This window comes from Leptodactylus fuscus, chromosome 6 (assembly GCF_031893055.1).
Source record: "Leptodactylus fuscus isolate aLepFus1 chromosome 6, aLepFus1.hap2, whole genome shotgun sequence".
NCBI classification, from domain to species: domain Eukaryota; kingdom Metazoa; phylum Chordata; class Amphibia; order Anura; family Leptodactylidae; genus Leptodactylus; species Leptodactylus fuscus.
In genome coordinates this window covers 7,064,350-7,085,614 of record NC_134270.1, presented here as the reverse complement: position 1 = coordinate 7,085,614, position 21,265 = coordinate 7,064,350, and the positions used below count along the sequence as shown (strand labels likewise).

Genomic DNA, 21,265 nt, shown 5'->3' with positions numbered 1-21,265 from the left:
AGATCTCGGGATCGGGCGTGCCATACTTTGAGGACTCTACCTACACAGAACTCTTTCCAGTACAGATGTCTAAACAACACAATGTCACACGCGGGAAGTTTCATTTGGATTTCATGACGTATTCTGCACAGAAATCCAAAGGCAATCCCCACTGATGTTCGTACAGGATTTCAGGTGACATCACTGCGGCCTCGTGCGCACGACCGGAGCTTTTACCCGCAATTGCAAATGCAAAATTTCAGATAATCGTTCCATTCATTTCTATTGGCAATGTTTGCGCCTGTGTGTCCGTGCCGTAATTAAGGGCTGCAATTAGAAGGCACGTCCTATTTGTGACCACCTTTGTGGCACAGACCAGTGTAGGGAATCGCACAACTATGGCGTTATTCAATAAAATAATAATAATACGTTTTCTTGTCACAGACCCCCAAACCTCTCACCTTATGACATCGGGCTCGGTGCCGTCACCTTTAAAGGACATCTGCAGCTGTCGCTCTTTGGTGAGGAGTTCATCGATGAGGGTCTGTCTCCGGTCTCCTTCCAGCTGGGTTCTAGATGGGTTCTAGGTTAGGACCATAAAGCAATAGTATATAGGATAATATCGGAGGGGACCTAAGAGGCCACTGACCAGAGATGAAGCAGTATATAGCATATTATACCGGGCCATGGTACTTTGCTATTGTAGCCGTAGGAGATTTCGTAGTAGAGATTTCTGCTCTGGAGGACGACTGGGTGCAGTCAATGGGCACTGTGTAACCCCATAGTAATAAGTGATGACCATGTGAGGACCCCACAGACCTCTCTGTAGTAGGGTCACCCCTGGCTCTCACTTGCCCATGTTCACACCTGCGATACATTTCTATCACTTCATGTAACTTCTCCAGTCACCCATGTGCTCGGCTCTGGTTATCTACCTGTCAGAGGAAGAACAAGATGGCCGACTCAGAAAGTGAAGGATACATTTGACGTGTGGAGACGGATCTCAGCAAGGAATCTCTCAGCTGTCCAATGCTCTCCTCCAGACGCTTCAGAAGAGTCCGAACCGACAGATTTATCTATAGGAAAAAGCATCAGACAAGTCAGACAGGAATATACAGGGAGTATATAACTGTAGTATACTGAGCTGTATCTAATCCTATCCTGTGTGATACTGTATACTGAGCTGTGTATCTAATCCTATCCTGTGTGATACTGTATACTGAGCTGTGTATCTAATCCTATCCTGTGTGATACTGTATACTGAGCTGTGTATCTAATCCTATCCTGTGTGATACTGTATACTGAGCTGTATCTAATCCTATCCTGTGTGATACTGTATACTGAGCTGTGTATCTAATCCTATCCTGTGTGATACTGTATACTGAGCTGTATCTAATCCTATCCTGTGTCATACTGTATACTGAGCTGTGTATCTAATCCTATCCTGTGTGATACTGTATACTGAGCCGTGTATCTAATCCTATCCTGTGTGATACTGTATACTGAGCTGTATCTAATCCTATCCTGTGTGATACTGTATACTGAGCTGTGTATCTAATCCTATCCTGTGTGATACTGTATACTGAGCCGTGTATCTAATCCTATCCTGTGTGATCCTGTATACTGAGCTGTGTATCTAATCCTATCCTGTGTGATACTGTATACTGAGCCGTGTATCTAATCCTATCCTGTGTGATCCTGTATACTGAGCTGTGTATCTAATCCTATCCTGTGTGATACTGTATACTGAGCTGTGTATCTAATCCTATCCTGTGTGATACTGTATACTGAGCTGTGTATCTAATCCTATCCTGTGTGATACTGTATACTGAGCTGTGTATCTAATCCTATCCTGTGTGATACTGTATACTGAGCTGTGTATCTAATCCTATCCTGTGTGATACTGTATACTGAGCTGTGTATCTAATCCTACCCTGTGTGATACTGTATACTGAGCTGTGTATCTAATCCTATGATGCCACTGTGTCTCACCCTATAATCTATTACTAATACTTCTCTGCTGTATATATCGCCACCATATTCCGCAGCGCTGTATATACCACTGTCGGTCTCTGCCCCATATAACTATTTTTCCTATCAGTATATCATTATGAGATGAGGTCAGTGCTATATACTGAGCCCCGGCCTGCCCTATAATGTGGTATTACAGGGGGGCACCAGTAGGGGGCTCTGTCCGGGCTATATACCAGGTATATACCTCTGTCCCCTATAACATTACGTACGTACGGTCCGTGTACCTATATACACATATAAATTCTGTGTCACGCAAACAAGTTGTGGAAAAATTTAGTGGAAAAACAATCTTGTAATAAAAACAAGACTTTCCCCCGAGACAGTGATCGTAACGCGGCTCCGCTGCGAGGTCAGCGCCATTGTTGTCACTACAAACACCCCGGCATGTTTCCTCTGTAAGGACGCCTGTTTACAGTACAAGCAGATACGAGGCTGACAGCAAAGTCACTGCAGAATGTGAGAGATCCTATGACAACACTTCCTGTCGCCATTAGATTGCTTCATTTACTTACTTCCCTGTGCTAGAAAGATGAAACAAGGCGGCCATAATAACAGGGATACAGGTACCCGCTATGTGCACACTTCTGCCCCTCCTCTGCTCCAGTTGTCTCAGGTTTGGCCTTTTCCAGACAACATGTTTCAGCTCCTTCCCATAGGATTTAGGTGCGGGCTCAAAGAATAGTCCCATGTTCTCCTCTCAGCCATACTTAGGGGTTTAGCTGTGTTTTGGGTCATTATCCTGTTACCAGACCCAGAACCTGCGGCTGAGACCAAGCTTTCTGAGACTGGGCAGCACATTGCTCTCTAGAATCCCTGGATAGTCTTGAGATTTCATTGTACCCTGCACAGATTCAAGACCCAGAACATAACAGAGCTCCTCCATGTGTCACAGTAGGGACATAACAGAGCTCCTCCATGTGTCACAGTAGGGACATAACAGAGCTCCTCCATGTGTCACAGTAGGGACATAACAGAGCTCCATCCATGTGTCACAGTAGAGACATAACAGAGCTCCTCCATGTGTCACAGTAGGAACATAACAGAGCTCCCTCCATGTGTCACAGTAGGGACATAACAGAGCTCCCTCCATGTGTCACAGTAGGGACATAACAGAGCTCCTCCATGTGTCACAGTAGGGACATAACAGAGCTCCCTCCATGTGTCACAGTAGGGACATAACAGAGCTCCCTCCATGTGTCACAGTAGGGACATAACAGAGCTCCTCCATGTGTCACAGTAGGGACATAACAGAGCTCCTCCATGTGTCACAGTAGGGACATAACAGAGCTCCCTCCATGTGTCACAGTAGGGACATAACAGAGCTCCCTCCATGTGTCACAGTAGGGACATAACAGAGCTCCCTCCATGTGTCACAGTAGGGACATAACAGAGCTCCTCCATGTGTCACAGTAGGGACATAACAGAGCCCCCTCCATGTGTCACAGTAGGGACATAACAGAGCTCCTCCATGTGTCACAGTAGGGACATAACAGAGCTCCTCCATGTGTCACAGTAGGGACATAACAGAGCTCCTCCATGTGTCACAGTAGGGACATAACAGAGCTCCTCCATGTGTCACAGTAGGGACATAACAGAGCCCCCTCCATGTGTCACAGTAGGGACATAACAGAGCTCCCTCCATGTGTCACAGTAGGGACATAACAGAGCTCCTCCATGTGTCACAGTAGGGACATAACAGAGCTCCTCCATGTGTCACAGTAGGGACATAACAGAGCTCCTCCATGTGTCACAGTAGGGACATAACAGAGCTCCTCCATGTGTCACAGTAGGGACATAACAGAGCTCCTCCATGTGTCACAGTAGGGACATAACAGAGCTCCATCCATGTGTCACAGTAGGGACATAACAGAGCTCCCTCCATGTGTCACAGTAGGGACATAACAGAGCTCCATCCATGTGTCACAGTAGGGACATAACAGAGCCCCCTCCATGTGTCACAGTAGGGACATAACAGAGCTCCTCCATGTGTCACAGTAGGGACATAACAGAGCTCCTCCATGTGTCACAGTAGGAACATAACAGAGCCCCCTCCATGTGTCACAGTAGGGACATAACAGAGCTCCTCCATGTGTCACAGCAGGGACATAACAGAGCTCCTCCATGTGTCACAGTAGGGACATAACAGAGCTCCTCCATGTGTCACAGTAGGAACATAACAGAGCCCCCTCCATGTGTCACAGTAGGGACATAACAGAGCTCCTCCATGTGTCACAGCAGGGACATAACAGAGCTCCTCCATGTGTCACAGTAGGGACATAACAGAGCCCCCTCCATGTGTCACAGTAGGGACATAACAGAGCTCCTCCATGTGTCACAGCAGGGACATAACAGAGCTCCTCCATGTGTCACAGTAGGGACATAACAGAGCTCCTCCATGTGTCACAGTAGGGACATAACAGTCTGGCTCAAACAACGATGGACGGTGCAATCTGACACTGATGTTCCTTTAGCTTAAAGTTCACCTTTGATCTCTGTAGAAGCTCTTCTGGCTCTTTTCTTACCCATTGTATTATCCGTCTCTTTGACTTGTCCTCAGTTTTCCTCCTGCAGCCACGTCCAGGGAGGTCGGCGACAGTCCCCGGGATCTTACGCTTCTGAATAATATGTGCGACTGTAGTGACAGGAACATTGAGCTGCTCGGAGGCTTCTTATAACCTTTACCTATAACAGGCTGCTCTAGAATTGTCTTCCTAAGCTCCTGAGACAATTCTTTCCTTCACTTCCACTAGTACATGTTGAGTGTAGTCCACACCATGTCTCCAAACAGCACAGTGAGTATCTGTACCCTATATACAGGCCACCAAACAGCACAGGGAGTATCTGTACCCTATATACAGGCCACCAAACAGCACAGGGAGTATCTGTACCCTATATACAGGTCTCCAAACAGCACAGTGAGTATCTGTACCCTATATACAGGCCACCAAACAGCACAGGGAGTATCTGTACCCTATATACAGGTCTCCAAACAGCACAGTGAGTATCTGTACCCTATATACAGGCCACCAAACAGCACAAGGAGTATCTGTACCCTATATACAGGTCTCCAAACAGCACAGTGAGTATCTGTACCCTATATACAGGCCACCAAACAGCACAGGGAGTAACTGTACCCTATATACAGGCCACCAAACAGCACAGTGAGTATCTGTACCCTATATACAGGTCTCCAAACAGCACAGTGAGTATCTGTACCCTATATACAGGCCACCAAACAGCACAGGGAGTATCTGTACCCTATATACAGGTCTCCAAACAGCACAGTGAGTATCTGTACCCTATATACAGGTCTCCAAACAGCACAATGAGTATCTGTACCCTATATACAGGTCTCCAAACAGCACAGGGAGTAACTGTACCCTATATACAGGCCACCAAACAACACAGTGAGTATCTGTACCCTATATACAGGCCACCAAACAGCACAGGGAGTATCTGTACCCTATATACAGGTCTCCAAACAGCACAATGAGTATCTGTACCCTATATACAGGCCACCAAACAGCACAAGGAGTATCTGTACCCTATATACAGGTCGCCAAACAGCACAGTGAGTATCTGTACCCTATATACAGGCCACCACACAGGGAGTATCTGTACCCTATATACAGGTCTCCAAACAGCACAGTGAGTATCTGTACCCTATATACAGGCCACCAAACAGCACAGTGAGTATCTGTACCCTATATACAGGTCTCCAAACAGCACAGTGAGTATCTGTACCCTATATACAGGCCACCAAACAGCACAGGGAGTATCTGTACCCTATATACAGGTCTCCAAACAGCACAGGGAGTATCTGTACCCTATATACAGGTCTCCAAACAGCACAGTGAGTATCTTTACCCTATATACAAGTCACCAAACAGCACAGGGAGTATCTGTACCCTATATACAGGCCACCAAACAGCACAGGGAGTATCTGTACCCTATATACAAGTCACCAAACAGCACAGGGAGTATATGTAGCCCTATATACAGGCCACCAAACAGCACAGTGAGTATCTGTACCCTATATACAGGCCACCACACAGCACAGGGAGTATCTGTACCCTATATACAGGCCACCAAACAGCACAATGAGTATCTGTACCCTATATACAGGTCTCCAAAAAGCACAGGGAGTATCTGTACCCTATATACAGGCCACCACACAGCACAGTGAGTATCTGTACCCTATATACAGGCCACCAAACAGCACAGTGAGTATCTGTACCCTATATACAGGTCTCCAAAAAGCACAGGGAGTATCTGTACCCTATATACAGGTCACCAAACAGCACAGTGAGTATCTGTACCCTATATACAGGTCACCAAACAGCACAGTGAGTATCTGTACCTTATATACAGGTCACCAAACAGCACAGTGAGTATCTGTACCCTATATACAAGTCACCAAACAGCACAGTGAGTATCTGTACCCTATATACAGGTCACCAAACAGCACAGGGAGTATCTGTACCCTATATACAGGTCTCCAAACAGCACAGTGAGTATCTGTACCCTATATACAGGCCACCAAACAGCACAGGGAGTATCTGTACCCTATATACAGGCCACCAAACAGCACAGTGAGTATCTGTACCCTATATACAGGCCACCAAACAGCACAGTGAGTATCTGTACCCTATATACAGGCCACCAAACAGCACAGGGAGTATCTGTACCCTATATACAGGTCTCCAAACAGCACAGTGAGTATCTGTACCCTATATACAGGTCACCAAACAGCACAGGGAGTATCTGTACCCTATATACAGGCCACCAACAGCACAGGGAGTATCTGAACCCTAAATACAGGTCCCCAAACAACACTGAGTATCTGCACCCAATATACAGGCCACCAAACAGCACAGGGAGTATCTGTACCCTATATACAGGTCACCAAACAGCACAGGGAGTATCTGTACCCTATATACAAGCCTCCAAACAGCACAGTGAGTATCTGTACCCTATATACAGGTCTCCAAACAGCACAGTGAGTATCTGTACCCTATATACAGGTCACCAAACAGCACAGGGAGTATCTGTACCCTATATACAGGCCACCAAACAGCACAGGGAGTATCTGAACCCTATATACAGGTCCCAAAACAACACTGAGTATCTGCACCCAATATACAGGCCACCAAACAGCACAGGGAGTATCTGTACCCTATATACAGGTCACCAAACAGCACAGGGAGTATCTGTACCCTATATACAAGCCTCCAAACAGCACAGTGAGTATCTGTACCCTATATACAGGTCTCCAAACAGCACAGGGAGTATCTGTACCCTATATACAAGTCACCAAACAGCACAGGGGGTATCTGTACCCTATATACAGGCCACCAAACAGCACAGGGAGTATCTGTACCCTATATACAGGTCTCCAAACAGCACAGGGAGTATATGTACCCTATATACAGGTCTCCAAACAGCACAGTGAGTATCTGTACCCTATATACAGGTCTCCAAACAGCACAGGGAGTATCTGTACCCTATATACAGGCCACCAAACAGCACAGGGAGTATCTGAACCCTATATACAGGTCCCCAAACAACACTGAGTATCTGCACCCAATATACAGGCCAACAAACAGCACAGGGAGTATCTGTACCCTATATACAGGCCACCAATCAGCACAGTGAGTATCTGTACCCTATATACAGGTCACCAAACAGCACAGGGAGTATCTGTACCCTATATACAGGTCTCCAAACAGCACAGTGAGTATCTGTACCCTATATACAGGTCACTAAACAGCACAGTGAGTATCTGTACCCTATATACAAGTCACCAAACAGCACAGGGAGTATCTGTACCCTATATACAGGCCACCAAACAGCACAATGAGTATCTGTACCCTATATACAGGCCACCAAACAGCACAGGGAGTATCTGTACCCTATATACAGGTCTCCAAACAGCACAGGGAGTATATGTACCCTATATACAGGTCTCCAAACAGCACAGCGAGTATCTGTACCCTATATACAGGTCTCCAAACAGCACAGGGAGTATCTGTACCCTATATACAAGTCACCAAACAGCACAGGGAGTATATGTAGCCCTATATACAGGCCACCAAACAGCACAGGGAGTATCTGTACCCTATATACAGGCCACCACACAGCACAGGGAGTATCTGTACCCTATATACAGGTCACCAAACAGCACAATGAGTATCTGTACCCTATATACAGGTCTCCAAAAAGCACAATGAGTATCTGTACCCTATATACAGGTCACCACACAGCACAGTGAGTATCTGTACCCTATATACAGGCCACCAAACAGCACAGTGAGTATATGTACCCTATATACAGGTCTCCAAACAGCACAGGGAGTATCTGTACCCTATATACAGGTCACCAAACAGCACAGTGAGTATCTGTACCCTATATACAGGTCACCAAACAGCACAGTGAGTATCTGTACCCTATATACAGGTCTCCAAACAGCACAGTGAGTATCTGTACCCTATATACAGGCCACCAAACAGCACAGTGAGTATCTGTACCCTATATACAAGTCACCAAACAGCACAGGGAGTATCTGTACCCTATATACAGGTCTCCAAACAGCACAGTAAGTATCTGTACCCTATATACAGGTCTCCAAACAGCACAGTGAGTATCTGTACCCTATATACAGGCCACCAAACAGCACAGTGAGTATCTGTACCCTATATACAGGCCACCAAACAGCACAGTGAGTATCTGTACCCTATATACAAGTCACCAAACAGCACAAGGAGTATCTGTACCCTATATACAGGTCACCAAACAGCACAGGGAGTATCTGTACCCTATATACAGGCCACCAAACAGCACAGTGAGTATCTGTACCCTATATACAGGCCACCAAACAGCACAATGAGTATCTGTACCCTATATACAGGCCACCAAACAGCACAGGGAGTATCTGTACCCTATATACAGGCCACCAAACAGAACAGGGAGTATCTGTACCCTATATACAGGTCTCCAAACAGCACAGTGAGTATCTGTACCCTATATACAGGTCTCCAAACAGCACAGGGAGTATCTGTACCCTATATACAGGTCTCCAAACAGCACAGGGAGTATCTGTACCCTATATACAGGTCTCCAAACAGCACAGTGAGTATCTGTACCCTATATACAGGTCACCAAACAGCACAGGGAGTATCTGTACCCTATATACAGGCCACCAAACAGCACAGTGAGTATCTGTACCCTATATACAGGTCTCCAAACAGCACAGGGAGTATCTGTACCCTATATACAAGTCACCAAACAGCACAGGGAGTATCTGTACCCTATATACAGGCCACCAAACAGCACAGGGAGTATCTGTACCCTATATACAGGTCTCCAAACAGCACAGGGAGTATATGTACCCTATATACAGGTCTCCAAACAGCACAGTGAGTATCTGTACCCTATATACAGGTCTCCAAACAGCACAGGGAGAATATGTACCCTATATACAGGTCTCCAAACAGCACAGGGAGTATCTGTACCCTATATACAGGCCACCAAAACAGCACAGGGAGTATCTGTACCCTATATACAGGTCTCCAAACAGCACAATGAGTATCTGTACCCTATATACAGGCCACCACACAGCACAATGAGTATCTGTACCCTATATACAGGTCACCAAACAGCACAGGGAGTATCTGTACCCTATATACAGGCCACCAAACAGCACAGGGAGTATCTGTACCCTATATACAGGTCACCAAACAGGGAGTATCTGTACCCTATATACAGGCCACCAATCAGCACAGTGAGTATCTGTACCCTATATACAGGTCTCCAAACAGCACAGGGAGTATCTGTACCCTATATACAGGTCTCCAAACAGCACAGTGAGTATATGTACCCTATATACAGGCCACCAAACAGCACAGTGAGTATCTGTACCCTATATACAGGTCACCAAACAGCACAGTGAGTATCTGTACCCTATATACAAGTCACCAAACAGCACAGGGAGTATCTGTACCCTATATACAGGCCACCAAACAGCACAATGAGTATCTGTACCCTATATACAGGCCACCAAACAGCACAGGGAGTATCTGTACCCTATATACAGGTCTCCAAACAGCACAGGGAGTATATGTACCCTATATACAGGTCTCCAAACAGCACAGGGAGTATCTGTACCCTATATACAGGTCTCGAAACAGCACAGTGAGTATCTGTACCCTATATACAGGTCACCAAACAGCACAGGGAGTATCTGTACCCTATATACAGGCCACCAAACAGCACAGGGAGTATCTGTACCCTATATACAGGTCTCCAAACAGCACATGGAGTATCTGTACCCTATATACAGGCCACCAAACAGCACAGTGAGTATCTGTACCCTATATACAGGCCACCACACAGCACAGGGAGTATCTGTACCCTATATACAGGTCACCAAACAGCACAGGGAGTATCTGTACCCTATATACAGGCCACCAAACAGCACAATGAGTATCTGTACCCTATATACAGGCCACCAAACAGCACAGGGAGTATCTGTACCCTATATACAGGTCTCCAAACAACACAGGGAGTATATGTACCCTATATACAGGTCTCCAAACAGCACAGTGAGTATCTGTACCCTATATACAGGTCTCCAAACAGCACAGGGAGTATCTGTACCCTATATACAGGTCTCCAAACAGCACAGTGAGTATATGTACCCTATATACAGGTCACCAAACAGCACAGGGAGTATCTGTACCCTATATACAGGTCACCAAACAGCACAGGGAGTATTTGTACCCTATATACAGGCCACCAAACAGCACAGGGAGTATCTGTACCATATATACAGGTCTCCAAACAGCACAGGGAGTATCTGTACCCTATATACAGGCCACCAAACAGCACAGTGAGTATCTGTACCCTATATACAAGTCACCAAACAGCACAGGGAGTATCTGTACCCTATATACAGGTCTCCAAACAGCACAGGGAGTATATGTACCCTATATACAGGTCTCCAAACAGCACAGTGAGTATCTGTACCCTATATACAGGTCTCCAAACAGCACAGGGAGTATCTGTACCCTATATACACGTCTCCAAACAGCACAATGAGTATCTGTACCCTATATACAGGCCACCACACAGCACAGTGAGTATCTGTACCCTATATACAGGTCACCAAACAGCACAGGGAGTATCTGTACCCTATATACAGGTCACCAAACAGGGAGTATCTGTACCCTATATACAGGGCACCAAACAGCACAGTGAGTATCTGTACCCTATATACAGGCCACCAAACAGCACAGGGAGTATCTGTACCCTATATACAGGCCACCAAACAGCACAGGGAGTATCTGTACCCTATATACAGGATACCAAACAGCACAATGAGTATCTGTACCCTATATACAGGCCACCACACAGCACAATGAGTATCTGTACCCTATATACAGGCCACCAAACAACACAGGGAGTATCTGTACCCTATATACAGGTCACCAAACAGGGAGTATCTGTACCCTATATACAGGCCACCAAACAGCACAGTGAGTATCTGTACCCCATATACAGGCCACCAAACAGCACAGGGAGTATCTGTACCCTATATACAGGCCACCAAACAGCACAGGGAGTATCTGTACCCTATATTCAGGTCTCCAAACAGCACAGGGAGTATCTGTACCCTATATAAAGGCCACCAAACAGCACAGTGAGTATCTGTACCCCATATACAGGCCACCAAACAGCACAGGGAGTATCTGTACCCTATATACAGGCCACCAAACAGCACAGGGAGTATCTGCACCCTATATACAGGTCTCCAAACAGCACAGGGAGTATCTGTACCCTATATACAGGCCACCAAACAGCACAGTGAGTATCTGTACCCTATATACAGGCCACCACACAGCACAGGGAGTATCTGTACCCTATATACAGGTCTCCAAACAGCACAGTGAGTATCTGTACCCTATATACAGGTCTCCAAACAGCACAGTGAGTATCTGTACCCTATATACAGGTCACCAAACAGCACAGGGAGTATCTGTACCCTATATACAGGTCTCCAAACAGCACAATCAGTATCTGTACCCTATATACAGGTCTCCAAACAGCACAATGAGTATCTGTACCCTATATACAGGCCTCCAAACAGCACATGGGGGGGTTGCCTGGCTGGAAAATATCTCAAACACAACGTCTCCCCCAAAAAACTGGAAATGGGGACTACTATAAACCAGGGCGGAAGCCACTTGTGCCATACAGAACAAGGCAGAGCACAGACATGGAGGAGATAAGAACCATGTTCAGCACCCTGTGCGACACACTGCTCCAGACTGGGATCCACAACATGGCCACCAATCAGGAACCCAGCCCGTCCTCTGCAGGACAGCTCATTACAAGGTATACCCACCAAAGATGACACCACTGACTATCAGTAGCTGGAATATCCAAGGGCTGAACGCCTCAGCCTTTGGATCCAAACCAAACGATCCAGAATTTATAGACAGACTAAAAAACATAGACATCCAAATCCTCCTAGAGACATGGACCCGGGCAGAAGATGAATCCCTAACACCCATGGGCTACAAGGAATTCTCTGTCGCTGCCCGGAAAAGCAAGACTACCAAACTAGGCCGCCACTCAGGAGGCATACTAATATGGTTCAAGGAGGAGCTTAAAGAACATGTGAAAGCCATCAAACGCGGTGACAACCACATGTGGATAAAAATAAGCAACTCCATCCTCAACGGCCAACACGACATCTATCTCTGTGCAGTATACATCCCCCCATCTGAGTCCACCTACCACAACCCAGACATCTATGAGGTCCTACAAAGGGAATCTGCCCAGTTCCAGTCCCAAGGCAGAGTGCTGATCTGCGGCGACCTAAACGCCAGGACTGGAACAGAGAAAGACTTCCTGTCCTCTGATGGAAACCTGCACATCCCGGTAGGCGAGGTCCACCACCTGGAGTCTGCACAGAGAAGAAGAAATAGCTATGACATAGTCGTCAACAAGAGCGGGAGACAGCTGCTGAACCTGTGCCGGAGTCTGGGACTGTACATAATGAACGGGCGTACCAGAGGGGACACTCAGGGACGCTTCACACTAAACTCCCATGTGGGCAACAGCGTGGTGGACTATGTCATCACAGACGCAGACCCAGCAGACATAGATGCTCTCATAGTCACCCCTGAGACACACCTGTCAGACCACAATCAGATCCTGCTGTACATGAGATCCACTGACAAGCCCCTCACACAGCAGCCCCACCAGATTGGTCTCTACAACCTGCCACCATTCTTCAAATGGGCCAGTCACCGGGCCACCGAATACACCAATGCGGCTAACCGACCCGAAATCAAGGAACTGCTCACAAACTTCTATATGAGTTCCTACCAGCCAGACCAACAAGGGGTCACCCGAGCAGTGAAGGACTTCAGTAACATCCTGTACACCACGGCAGAACTAGCAGGCCTGAAACAGACAAAGCCCAAGAGACCGACTAACAAACAGTCTCACAAATGGTTTGACAGCGACTGCAAGGCTCTACGCCGTTCTCTAAGGGCAGCCTCCAACCAGAAACACAGAGACCCCAACAACAGAGAGTCGAGGGAAGCCTACAACAATCTATGCAAGCAATACAAGGGCACCCTCAGAGAGAAGAGACAGAGGTACCTCTCCCACAAAATAGAGCAACTAGAGGACTCCCTCCAGGACAGCTCATTCTGGGAGACCTGGCACCACATGGGCACAAAGCCCAAGAAAAACTCTCTCCACATTCAAAATGGCAATATCTGGCTCAACTACTTCAGAGGTCTCTACAAAAACATCCCAGAAGAAGAACTAACTCCAGAACAGCAACAGATAATCACCAAACTGAGGGACATGGAGAAAGTCATCAAAGACTTCCAGAACCCTCTGGACTCGCCAATCACCATAAAAGATATACAGGAAAGAATTGCCCTGCTGAAAGGCAAAAAGGCCAGTGGCCCTGACGGCATCCTACCAGAGATGATCAAATACAGCTCTCCAGCAATACACGCGGCACTGGCAAAGCTATTCACCCTCGTGCTCAATGCTGGACACTTCCCCGAAGACTGGAACAAAGGCCTCATAACCTCCATCTACAAGAATGGGGACCAATATGACCCCAACAACTACAGAGGGATCTGCGTCAGCAGCACGCTAGGGAAACTGTTCAACAGCATCATCAATAACAGAATCCTCACCTTCCTCACACAACACGGGGTCCTCAGCAAGAGCCAAGCAGGGTTCATGCCAAACCACCGCACCACAGACCATATCTACACCCTGCACAGCCTCATCAAGACGCACGTCCACAACACCAGAAGAGGCAAGATATTCTCCTGCTTCGTAGACTTTAAGAAGGCGTTCGACTCAGTATGGCACCCAGGCCTACTCCTAGAGAGTGGAATAGGAGGAAGAACGTACGACGTCAACAAGAGCTCCTACACCGGAAACCAGTGCAGTGTGAAGGTGAATGGGAAAAGGACAGAATACTTCCAACAGGCCCGAGGGGTCAGACAAGGCTGTAGCCTGAGCCCAACGCTCTTCAACATCTATATCAATGAACTGGCTACAGCCCTGGAGGCCTCACCAATCCCAGGCCTCACCCTGAACGACCGGGAGGTGAAGTTCCTGCTATACGCCGACGACCTCCTACTCCTGGCCCCCACCGAGAAAGACCTCCAAGAAAGCCTGTCAGTGCTGGAAAAATTCAGCACCGCATGGGCCCTACCCATCAACCAGAAGAAGACCAAAATCATGGTATTTCAGAAGAAGGGCCACAATAAAGCCTCCACCACCCCACAATTCACATTGAACGGCTCCACACTGGAGAAAACCAACAGCTACACCTACCTGGGGCTGGAGCTCAGCCAATCAGGAAGCTTCAAAGCAGCAATAGAAACCCTGAAAGCAAAAGCCTGCAGAACCTTCTACGCCATCAGAAGACAACTGTACCACCTCAAACCACCGGTGAGGGTCTGGCTGAAGATATCTGACGCAGTCATCTCCCCGATCCTTCTCTATGGCAGTGAGGTTTGGGGCCCAGCCACCTACCCAGACCAGTCAAAGTGGGATTCCATTCCAACAGAGAATTTCCACCTGGAGTTCTGCAAATACCTGCTCCATGTCCATCGCAACACCACCAACATGGCCTGCAGGGCAGAGCTAGGCAGACTCCCCCTATGGCTCACCATACAGAAGAGGGTGCTAGCTTTCCAGGCACACATCCAGGGGAGCGACTCCTACCACCACCAAGCATGGCTAAGCCACCGGAGCAAACCAGACACTCACCAACCAAACAGCAGCCAACCACCAAACCAAAAACACCAACAGATGATAACCAAGGCCGAAATAAAGGCGACCACAGAGGCAAACAGAGAGCGGTACACTGAAGAATGGAGAAACGAAATAAATAACTCCAAGAAACTCACCGTGTACCAATCCCTACAAAGGGACTACACCATGGCCACCTACCTGGAGAGAATACGCCACCCCAAGCACAGACAGACCCTGAGCCGATACAGACTGAGCGCCCACAACCTAGAGATAGAGACGGGGCGATACAGGCAGACGTACAAGCCACGGGAGAAGAGACTGTGCCAGCACTGTGACCAGGGGGCCCTAGAAGACCAGACCCACTTCCTGCTACACTGCACCAAATACTCAGCTGTGAGGGCCATCTACTACCAAAGACTCTCTGCCCACATCCCAGACTTCATATCTGCAGACGAGAAGAGGAAACTCTACATCCTACTGGGAGAAGAAGAGGCCACTGTGGAGATCGCTGCCCAATACGTGTCCAGCTGTCACCAAACCAGAGGAAGATGAGACTCCATGGACTGTTATATTTATCCCAATACACCCGCCCCACCCCCACCCACCCCATATAGCAGTCACCAACTAAGAGGAAGTTGAGACTCCATGGACTGTTATACCCCAAACCAACCACCCCACCCCCACCACTCACCCACCCACCCGAGTCAAACTCCCCCCCCCCACTTTACTAGCTTTGGCAATGCCAAAAATCTATTGGGACGTACCAATAAAGCTTTTTTGATTTGATTTGATATACAGGCCACCAAACAGCACAGGGAGTATCTGTACCCTATATACAGGCCACCAAACAGCACAGGAAGTATCTGTACCCTATATACAGGCCACCAAACAGCACAGGGAGTATCTGTACCCTATATACAGGCCACCAAACAGCACAGGGAGTATCTTTACCCTATATACAGGCCACCAAACAGCACAGGGAGTATCTGTACCCTATATACAGGTCTCCAAACAGCACAGTGAGTATCTGTACCCTATATACAGGCCACCAAACAGCACAGGGAGTATCTGTACCCTATATACAGGCCACCAAACAGCACAGTGAGTATCTGTACCCTATATACAGGTCTCCAAACAGCACAGTGAGTATCTGTACCCTATATACAGGTCTCCAAACAGCACAGTGAGTATCTGTACCCTATATACAGGCCACCAAACAGCACAGGGAGTATCTGTACCCTATATACAGGTCTCCAAACAGCACAGGGAGTATCTGTACCCTATATACAGGTCTCCAAACAGCACAGTGAGTATCTGTACCCTATATACAAGTCACCAAACAGCACAGTGAGTATCTGTACCCTATATACAGGCCACCAAACAGCACAGTGAGTATCTGTACCCTATATACAGGCCACCAAACAGCACAGTGAGTATCTGTACCCTATATACAGGTCTCCAAACAGCACAGTGAGTATCTGTACCCTATATACAGGCCACCAAACAGCACAGTGAGTATCTGTACCCTATATACAGGCCACCAAACAGCACAGTGAGTATCTGTACCCTATATACAGGTCTCCAAACAGCACAGTGAGTATCTGTACCCTATATACAGGTCTCCAAACAGCACAGTGAGTATCTGTACCCTATATACAGGCCACCAAACAGCACAGTGAGTATCTGTACCCTATATACAGGCCACCAAACAGCACAGTGAGTATCTGTACCCTATATACAGGTCTCCAAACAGCACAGTGAGTATCTGTACCTATATAACAAGACTATTTCACCGCCCTCATCTCTTCTCTCTCCAGCAACCCTAAAAGGCTTTTTGAAACCTTTCACTCCTTACTCACACCCAAGGAACAGACGCCATTCACAGACCTTAGTGCTGATGACCTGGCCAGGTATTTCCATGATAAAATTGATAAGATCCGTCAGGAAATTACTGCCCAAGCCCCAGGTGGCATTGACTCCCACACCTACGATAGTACTGATCCCCTCACCAGCCGCACTTCAGACTGTCCATTCTCATCTTTTGAACCTGTTACAGAAGAGGAAGTCTCCCAGCTACTTTCTTCATCTCTCCCCACAACCTGCAGTAGTGACCCTTTCCCCTCACACCTTCTCCAATCTCTGTCCCCTGCTGTCACTACTTACCTTACTAAAATATTTAACCTTTCTCTCTCTTCTGGAATCTTCCCATCCTCCTTCAAGCATGCTGTTATAACCCCGCTACTGAAAAAACCCTCCCTGGACCCATCCTGTGCTGCTAACTATCGACCCGTCTCTAACCTCCCCTTCATCTCTAAACTTTTGGAACGCCTGGTTTATTCTCGGTTAATTCGTTATCTCTCTGCTAACTCTCTGCTTGACCCCTTACAATCTGGTTTCCGTGCTCTGCACTCTACTGAAACAGCTCTCACAAAAGTCTCTAATGATCTACTAAAGGCTAAATCCAATGGTGACTTCTCTCTTCTTATTCTTCTGGAACTCTCTGTAGCTTTTGACACTGTTGACCATCAACTTCTCCTCACTATGCTCCGCTCAGTCGGCCTCAATGACACTGCACTCTCCTGGTTCTCCTCTTATCTCTCAGACCGCACTTTCAGTGTATCATTCGCGGGCTCTGTTTCCTCCCCTCTTTCCCTTGCTGTTGGGGTTCCTCAGGGCTCGGTCCTCGGCCCCCTGCTCTTTTCTCTCTACACAGCCCCCATTGGACAAACAATCGCCAGATTTGGCTTCAGGTACCATCTTTATGCTGATGACACCCAATTATACACATCTTCCCGTGACATCACCCCTGCACTCATACAGAACACCAGTGACTGTCTCTCTGCTGTCTCTAATATCATGTCCTCGCTCTATCTGAAACTAAATCTCTCTAAGACTGAACTACTACTGTTTCCACCATCTAACAGATCTGTCCCTGATATATCCATTGCAGTCTCAGGCCTTACTATAACTCCTAGGCAGTAGGCCCGCTGCCTCGGGGTCATATTTGACGCAGACCTTTCCTTCACCCCTCATATTGAATCACTCGCACGTTCATGTCACCTCCACCTCAAAAACATCTCCAGAATACGCCGTTTCCTTACCAGAGATACACTAAAGACACTTATTGTCTCTCTGATTCATTCTCGCCTTGACTACTGTAACTCCTTACTAATCCGTCTTCCCCTCACTAAACTCTCCCCTCTACAATCTATTCTGAATGCAGTAGCCAGGCTCATCTATCAGGCTAGACACTACAGCGATGCCTCCGGTCTGTGCCAGTCACTACATTGGCTGCCTATTCATTATAGAATAAAATATAAAGTTATTACACTCATCCACAAGGCTCTCCATAAAGCCGCACCTCCCTACATTTCTTCTCTCATCTCTGTCTACCGCCCAACCCGTGCTCTCCGTTCACTCAATAATCTAACACTTACATCCTCTATTATCAGAACCTCCCACGCTCGTAAACAAGACTTCTCCCGAGCTGCACCACTTCTCTGGAATGCTCTACCCCGGACAATAAGATTAACTCCCAACTTCTACAGTTTCAAACGCAAACTAAAGACGCATCTTTTCAGACAAGCCTATCACAATTCCTAATGCACAAAATTGTCTGAACACTGTATAAGCAATGCCGCCCCTGCTACCTCTTGTGTCACCCCCTCTACCTCATAGATTGTAAGCTCTTTTGAGCAGGGCCCTCAGTCCCATTGTGTGAAATGACGTTCTTTGTTATGTCTGTCTGTATCTGAACCCTATAAATTGTACAGTGCTGCGGAATATGTTGGCGCTATATAAATAAAATGTATTATTATTATTATTATATACATACAAGTCACTAAACAGCACAGTGAGTATCTGTACCCTATATACAGGCCACCAAACAGCACAGGGAGTATCTGTACCCTATATACAGGTCTCCAAACAACACAGTGAGTATCTGTACCCTATATACAGGTCACCAAACAGCACAGGGAGTATCTGTACCCTATATACAGGTCTCCAAACAGCACAAGGAGTATCTGTACCCTATATACAGGTCTCCAAACAGCACAGGGAGTATCTGTACCCTATATACAGGTCTCCAAACAGCACAGTGAGTATCTGTACCCTATATACAGGTCACCAAACAGCACAGTGAGTATCTGTACCCTATATACAGGCCACCAAACAGCACAAGGAGTATCTGTACCCTATATACAGGTCTCCAAACAGCACAGGGAGTATCTGTACCCTATATACAGGTCTCCAAATAGCACAGGGAGTATCTGTACCCTATATACAGGTCACCAAACAGCACAGTGAGTATCTGTACCCTAAATACAGGCCACCAAACAGCACAGTGAGTATCTGTACCCTATATACAGGTCTCCAAACAGCACAGTGAGTATCTGTACCCTATATAAAGGCCACCAAACAGCACAGGGAGTATCTGTAACCTATATACAGGCCACCAAACAGCACAGTGAGTATCTGCACCCTATATACAGGTCTCCAAACAGCACAGTGAGTATCTGTACCCTATATACAGGTCTCCAAACAGCACAGTGAGTATCTGTACCCTATATACAGGCCACCACACAGGGAGTATCTGTACCCTATATACAGGCCACCACACAGGGAGTATCTGTACCCTATATACAGGCCACCAAACAGCACAGTGAGTATCTGTATCCTATATACAGGCCACCACACAGCACAGTGAGTATCTGTACCCTATATACAGGTCTCCAAACAGCACAGTGAGTATCTGTACCCTATATACAGGCCACCAAACAGCACAGGGAGTATCTGTACCCTATATACAGGTCTCCAAACAGCACAGTGAGTATCTGTACCCTATATACAGGCCACCAAACAGCACAGTGAGTATCTGTACCCTATATACAGGCCACCAAACAGCACAGGGAGTATCTGTACCCTATATACAGGCCATCACACAGGGAGTATCTGTACCCTATATACAGGCCACCAAACAGCACAGGGAGCATCTGTACCCTATATACAGGTCTCCAAACAGCAAAGTGAGTATCTGTACCCTATATACAGGTCTCCAAACAGCACAGTGAGTATCTGTACCCTATATACAGGCCACCAAACAGCACAGGGAGTATCTGTACCCTATATACAGGTCTCCAAAAAGCACAATGAGTATCTGTACCCTATATACAGGCCACCAAACAGCACAGGGAGTATCTGAACCCTATATACAGGTCTCCAAACAGCACAGTGAGTATCTGTACCCTATATACAGGTCTCCAAACAGCACAGTGAGTATTTGTACCCTATATACAGGCCACCAAACAGGGAGTATCTGTACCCTATATACAGGTCTCCAAACAGCACAGTGAGTATCTGTACCCTATATACAGGTCTCCAAACAGCACAGTGAGTATCTGTACCCTATATACAGGTCTCCAAACAGCACAGTGAGTATCTGTACCCTATATACAGGTCTCCAAACAGCACAGTGAGTATCTGTACCCTATATACAGGCCACCACACAGGTAGTATCTGTATCCTATATACAGGCCACCAAACAGGGAGTATCTGTACACTATATACAGGTCTCCAAACAGCACAGTGAGTATCTGTACCCTATATACAGGCCACCAAACAGCACAGTGAGTATCTGTACCCTATATACAGGTCACCAAACAGCACAGTGAGTATCTGTACCCTATATACAGGTCTCCAAACAGCACAGTGAGTATCTGTACCCTATATACAGGCCACCACACAGGGAGTATCTGTACCCTATATACAGGCCACCAAACAGCACAGGGAGTATCTGTATCCTATATACAGGCCACCACACAGCACAGTGAGTATCTGTACCCTATATACAGGTCTCCAAACAGCACAGTGAGTATCTGTACCCTATATACAGGCCACCAAACAGGACAGGGAGTATCTGTACCCTATATACAGGTCTCCAAACAGCACAGTG

At 47.0% G+C, this 21,265-nt stretch overlaps 1 protein-coding gene across 1 annotated transcript in view; it reads right to left on the bottom strand.

The window, feature by feature from the left end:
- The window catches only part of STX8 (syntaxin 8), a 150,090-nt gene that overhangs the window by 120,989 nt on the left and 7,836 nt on the right, over nt 1-21,265 (bottom strand). Inside the window, exons 3-4 of the mRNA XM_075279318.1 lie at nt 961-1,055; nt 441-551 (exon numbers count right to left, since the gene is read on the bottom strand). Coding sequence (XP_075135419.1) covers nt 441-551; nt 961-1,055 — 206 coding nt within the window. The remainder of the gene's footprint in view (nt 1-440; nt 552-960; nt 1,056-21,265) is intronic.